Below are 6,709 nucleotides of genomic sequence, written 5' to 3'. Positions count from 1 at the left end.
AAAAAAAAAAAAAAAAAAAAAAAAATTTGGGTTCCACTGTGGCAGGTAGCTCAGAGCACTAGCATTCCATCTTGTTTATTCAGATGGTGGTGTAACAACAGTAATGACTACCATTTACCTAGTGCTTGATAAAGCACATCTACATGTCCTAGTCTCATTTTATACAGATAGCAACTTTGTGTTTGGGGGATATCTCAATTTTACAGAGATGTTAATGACTGCTTAATAACACACCTCCATGAAATCATAATGTTAGGGCCAGAACCCAGGTCTCTTGACTCCAATTTTTCTATTCTTTACAAAACAGCATGTGCTCAATGCTGATAGAATAATAATAACTGATAAAAACTGCCCAGAGGCATGTGTGAGATAACATTATTGAAGAAATACTCTGTCATCAATGCTACTTTAGATTCTCATTAAGAGTTCCCCCAAAGAGGCGTATGATAATCTACTTCACAAATCCATGCCAATAGGTTGGCATGGAACTTGTAGATGCTCATAATAGTTTGAATGTTTTGGTGGGTAGAGGCTGGGGTATGTGTGTCTCCATTTTTGCTTGGTAACTGATAATATTCTTGAATAGTTAGGAGCTAGTATGTTGTTCCTTTCACGGCCAAGTAAAGTTTTGATACCATCAGATAATGCATTGGTAGCAAGAAGTAATTATTAACTTTAACATGCCAGCATTAATTCAGGAAACATTAGCTTAGATGATGTTGTAGAAACATTTTGTAATGGTAAACCCAATGTAAGAAGAGTTGATTCTCTGAAGGGTCCTGGTACTATCAGGACAAGAGTATCAGTGTTTATTCCAAAAATTTACACAATTTCTTACTCTTAGATTTTACAGGAGGATGAAACTCAAGGCATATATTTGGGATGTACAACATGTTGAGTGCACAGTATGCTATATACATAAAACCATCCATATGGTTTGCTTCTAGAAAGACTGTAAGATTTTTCTGCATGAATTCTCAGACTAACTCTGGCTGACATAAAATTCTTCTACATCCCTGAAATACTCACTTCAAGCACAGGGTCTTAGGTGAAGTCTGTATTCAGGTGCTTACTCAAGAGTAGATTTATACTATCTGCTGCTGTATGCATCTTTTAAAAATAAAACCCCACAACACTATCTTCATCACAGTAAGAGCAGTAAATAGAAGGAGGACAAACTGGCCTTCAAGAAGAGGTTATTATTAGGAAAAATTACTTCAGGAAAACCTGATCTGAAGTTATTTCAAAATAAATCTAAAGCAGATCAAAAGGAGAAACATAATAACAGGAAGGATTTAATAACAGAAAATAACTCCAGGGAAACCCACTCTTAAATTATTTCAGAAGAAATCTGGAACAACTAAAAATGAGAACAATAACAATAGAAAACGATAATAAATGGAGCTCCACCAGCAATCAGAAGATCCCCTTTTCCAGTAGCTCCCAGTGCCTCAGCTACTGGAGCTACTTCCCTTTTCCATTTTCTGCCATCAATGCAACTTTAGTTGCCACATCAGAACCCAGGATATCTTTTCATCACAACCTCCAATTCCCAAGCCTCTTCTGTGTTCAAACTGTGGGTCTGCATCAAAACACATAGCTCTTTTTTTCTTCCTTTTGTATTAAAGGTGCTTTCATTTAACTTCCACAGCAACGATGTCTACACAAACAGCAGCTATCATATTTGATTGGGCACTTGCTATGTTCTTGGTACCAGGTCTTTTATATCTATTTCACTTACTCAATGAGCTAGTTTCACTAATATGAAACTGCTTTCAGGGATCACAGTTCTTTGAATTGTTACTGGCTGGCTTGAAGCAGCACTGATCCCACCATGATAGCCCTCCAAAAGCTGATCTAGGGGACAGATCTCACTATCTTAACGGAAGCAGTTCCATAGTGAGTATTGAAAATTCACTGGCACAGCGTATCTGTAGAACAAAACCTATGTTTTGATACTTATTGTTGATACTGTGGGCTCTTTTAATGTAGGGGATTTCCTTTTTTCATCGCAGTGTAACATTTAGAAATACTCTCACTTAGGATGCTGTCATTTCCTTATTTATTCTGGATACTTCCATAGTTATTAAGGTTTCCATTAAGTGCAACATGGGCAATTTTAACTAGGAAATACCCAACCATAATTTTCAAACCAAATTAATCAAAACGAAGGTCTTGATTAATGTATAAATAAAAGGTATAGTAGTCTAAATTTATTTTATTTCCCACTAGGAATCTAGAATATGTTCTTCTTAAAATGAATAGAAACAATAAGCTCTCTTGTTTGTTTGCTTTTTCTGTCTTTTTAGGTTTCAGACAATTTCATTAATGAGTTCATTAATATCAACAAACCTGCTATGGACCAATAAGGCCTTAAAAAATTCTTCGAAGTTTGACATCTTATAAGATATTTACTCTCATATTCAAGACTAGATTTTTTTTAAAAAATAGAAACATAATTAGGTCATTCAGAAACCTGTTAAGTACGGGTTAAATGTCAGTCAAATTAGCACAACTGAAAGGGAAATCAATGAAAATGTTTCTTCCCCCGAAAGTCACAGAAATGACCTTTGAAAACCTGCTGTGTGGGTTATTCTGGCAAAAGAAACAAACTGGTGACTAACTGAGAGGTATATTAAGAGTTTCCTACACACTGTTTAACACACAATACAGCAATTCTTTTTCATAATAAGGAGAAAAGGAAGACTAATAAAAAGAAGGATAATAAGCTGCCAGGCGAAACTCACCAACAACTGCATCTCAATGGGAAAAGGGGCACCTGGGTGCCTCAGTAAGTTAAATATATTAGAATTATCCAAGAGAAGCAAAATTAAACTTGAATTCAAACCATTGCTTTGAAGGCTGGGATGATAAACTGTCTTCCCCTTACTGGCAAGAAAAGCCTCCTGTTTTCTCAGTTTACAGTTTATCCCATCATGAGTCATAGATTTTCATTTGCTCTCTACATATAAAAAGTATTTTAAGAATGTCAGATGACTGCTCTCTTTCAAGTTTCCACTCTTCTTTCAAAATGCCCATTATTGCTTGTGAATAGTGAAGAGCAGCCGGAAACCACATTATTAAACCAACAGAATCCTTTGAAACCAATGGCATAATCTTGTAGACATTTACTCAGATAACCTAAGAAAAAAATTCCAATCTTTAGGTGAATGTATTTCTGATTTTTATTCATTTTGTTGCTGCTGTGCAATCAACAAATACAACAAGTTCTGCTTAATATAGCCCTGACAAATTTTCCTCATCTCTGACAAGTGTTCTGGGTCTTGCTGATGAGCTTTTGATGAGTAGTGGAACAATGCAAGAATTGGTAACTTAAATCTGTGCTTCACTAAACAAACAAAAAGCTTATCATTGTTTAAATCACAGCTTAAGAAAATGATATATTTTTATTTTGGCAACAATCGAGAACTCAAGAAATACTAAAGGTGGTTTAAAAGAGAACTTAAGGGTTTTTTTGGACCAAAATGATATGGACATTTGTTAGACAAGCATTTATAATCTACCTCCCAGGTTCAAATGATCCTCTCACCTCAGCCTCCCAAGTAGCTGGGACTACAGGAGCATGCCACCACACCTGGCTAATTTTTGTATTTTATGTAGAGATGGGGTCTTGGCATGTTGCCCAGGCTGGTCTCAAACGCCTGAGCTCAAGCAATTGGCCCACCTTGGCCTCCCAAAGTGCTTGGATTACAGGCGTGAGCCACCATGCTTGGCTATAATTATTTTCACATAACTCCTCTTTGGAATACCTTAAAGGAATAAAATAAAAATAAATGTATAAAATAAAAAGAAATGTATAAATTACATTTCTTTTTATGTCACTCCTATATCCCATGACATTCTTATTAGGGCACAAGTTCCAATGACTGTTTTATAAATTCTTTACAATGCAGAGAAAATTTTTGCTTCAGTGGAAAACTATGCGTTGTTCAGAGTACACCCTTCCAGGTTTTTGGATTCTGATTTTATGGGGCTCTGCTCTTTTCATAGTCTTTGAGCTATTTTACAACTCTGTAAGTTGTTGATAACTGGTAGCAATGCGAAATAGTTCTTGCCTATGGACATGTAAATAAATTCTGCCTAGTGGAGGTTGAACTGACTTCCCTCCCACACTGCGGAAGGAGCCAGTTTTGCCTCTATTTGCACATTGATTTCAGTATTCCTGATCTTTAAATGTTTCCGTTCTTTGGATAGCGCTTTGAACTGGTTTTAACATCTTACTGGTTTCTTCATTAATAATGACTTAAATTTTAAAAATGAGTTAAATGAATGTTTAGCATGTGTTCATTTTCTATCTTTGTGAGAATCATGATTTTACTTTATTTATTTGGAAAATTATTCTTTAATAACAATTTAAAGAAGAAATAGGTTTTAAGAGGAAAGTTTTGAAATTAGGTGACTATAATCTCTGATCTCACAGATGGTTACCAGTCTTCTTTTTCATTTCTTTGTGCTGTAATTTTATTCACAGCTTTCATTCATTTTTTAACCCTGGATAAACTTTTAAAGAGTGGAAAATCAATGCAACAATTGATAATTTAAATTTGTGCTCCACAAAGTTAAAACAGATAAACTATCAATGTTTTAAATCACCATTTAAAAAATGATATATATTTATATATTTTATGTATTTTTAATTTTGGCAACAATCTAGCACTCAAGAAATATTAATGATGGTTTACAAGATAACTTAGTTGGCCCAGAAAGATGTGGAAAGCCTTTAGAAAATAATAAGTAGTATGTATTTTCCATATAACTCTCTTTTGCAAGTGGATATTTTTATTGAGACCATCCATAGGAACCATTACATTGTATTAAAAAAAACATTTCACAACATGCAATAAATAAAAACATATTTGTATACTTACTGTGCCCCACCAGAGAGCATCTGCATATGTAGAAAACTCTTTATTGGCATCCTTTTCCACCAGATAGACAAGGAAAGATGAAAAAATAAGAACCAAAAATCCTATGTACCAAGCTGTGATTAATTCCTAGGTATAAAAGGAATGAAAGATTTTTAGAGGTGGGAAATTTTTGAAAAAGGAAAAAATAATTCTATGATGATTCTATTCACTTTACTGCTTCTTGGATGTTTATGATGGCTCTTAAATAATCCATTGCACATCATGTCCCAAAATTGTTTTAACCAATTTCTGCAATGACTAAGTTTGCTTGTGATAGGTTTATTAAATATTACAGCGATCAGTGAAAAAGTTTCAAAACTTGTTTTTTAAACTCAGAGAGCAAATCTTACCTTGCTGTGAGCGTAAACCACCGAACCCAGTAATTTCCAAGTGCCTCCCCTTCGGTCCATGCGCACCATGCGGAGGATCTGTAGGAAACGGAGACTTCTGAGTGCAGACGTGGCAAAAATATTACCCTGAGTTTTTGCAGAAACAACTGCTATTGAAGCGATAAGAACAATGGTATCTGAAAGAAACAGGTCAAAACAGCCATAATTAGCACGACCAGGAATTTTTATTTACCAAAACAATATTTTCAAAAAGTTCACTTTTACCTGTTTAAGGCACAAATAAACAGATCTTGATCCCCAGCTGCAGAGTGAAAAGGCAGAGAATGGGACCTACCTGTTGCTGTAGTTCTGACCCTTTGGCCATTCTGTGCTTTACCTATGCAATTTTGAACAACGTATTATTTAACTTTCAACGATGATGGACAATGGGTTCAAAAAACCTAAGGTTTCAGGGAAACTTAGACTTTGGGGCAACCTTTCACAATGTCTCTGGTTTCATCCTTTTTCCTGTGGCAAAAGGAGCTCCTGCCTCAGCCCCCAACACCATGGCTTCTGGGCGGTGTGACAGAGGCATCCAAATGTGTCCAGCCATAAAAGTGCCATGAGATATAATCATTTCTCTTGTTTTCCTGCCAAATAAGTTTGCATTTCCTTTTCCCCAAAATTCCCTAATGTGGCACCTGCAACTTTGCATATTGTTTAACAAAGGCCTCAACTAAGCTGAATACTCTATGCTGCCTGTATAGAGTATTCTTTAGACCTGGTTCACCAATTATGTGTAAGTTTGCTGCATAATTAAATAATATTACATTTGTTATAATAGGGTATGTAAGTATAAACACTGTGCATTGCAAGGGAATGAATACTTGATGTTTGACATATTGACATTTGACTGAAAAAATCTACCTTTTTGTAAGCAAAAAAGAGAAAAAGAGCATCTAATGAAAGCATAGAAAAGACAAAAGAGAACTTAATGACTCTACAAGTAAATATCTGAGTGATAGGAAGTAGGCTTTGAAGTGGGATAAGTGAAGTGGCGATGAAATGGTCTCCTGAGGCAATTTTAATAAAATTTAGCTTGACTTTAACATCCTCAAATACAATTTCCTTCCTGCTCCAAGTGGGTTGTGTATGACTGGGCTTCCACACTCCAAAGAGGAGTTCCATTTCAAGGGTGTCACATTTGTAATGTTTCTGTCACCCTCTGGATTAACTGCCGTATGAGTGAGTATTCCTCATTCAGCTCATCCTTCTCCCTGCACTGAGAAAGGTCTGGTCTCCTAGTGTGGACTGAGATGATCTTCTGAGCCTCTCTGTTGGTGCCCCTTTTTGGGTCACTGCTTTGAGAGAGAGAATTGGCAGTGCAACTTTCAGCTGAACGGCTTTTTCTTTTCTTTTCTTTCCTTTTCTTTTCTTTTTTTTTCTTTCCTT

At 35.7% G+C, this 6,709-nt stretch overlaps 1 protein-coding gene across 2 annotated transcripts in view; it reads right to left on the bottom strand.

The window, feature by feature from the left end:
• KCNQ5 (potassium channel, voltage gated KQT-like subfamily Q, member 5) overlaps positions 1-6,709 on the bottom strand; it is a 561,810-nt gene that overhangs the window by 119,175 nt on the left and 435,926 nt on the right. For both annotated transcript variants that reach the window (XM_011944426.1, XM_011944425.1), the window contains 2 exons: positions 5,279-5,454; positions 4,890-5,015 (listed from right to left, as the gene is read on the bottom strand). In XM_011944426.1, the coding sequence (XP_011799816.1) occupies positions 4,890-5,015; positions 5,279-5,347 (195 nt within the window). In that variant the 5' untranslated portion in view covers positions 5,348-5,454. The remainder of the gene's footprint in view (positions 1-4,889; positions 5,016-5,278; positions 5,455-6,709) is intronic.

The sequence above is a fragment of the Colobus angolensis genome, unplaced genomic scaffold, assembly GCF_000951035.1.
Source record: "Colobus angolensis palliatus isolate OR3802 unplaced genomic scaffold, Cang.pa_1.0 Scaffold231, whole genome shotgun sequence".
In the NCBI taxonomy this organism is placed as follows: Eukaryota; Metazoa; Chordata; class Mammalia; order Primates; family Cercopithecidae; genus Colobus; species Colobus angolensis.
The sequence above is the reverse complement of the archived record's forward strand: the minus strand, read 5'-3'. Positions and strand labels throughout refer to the sequence as shown.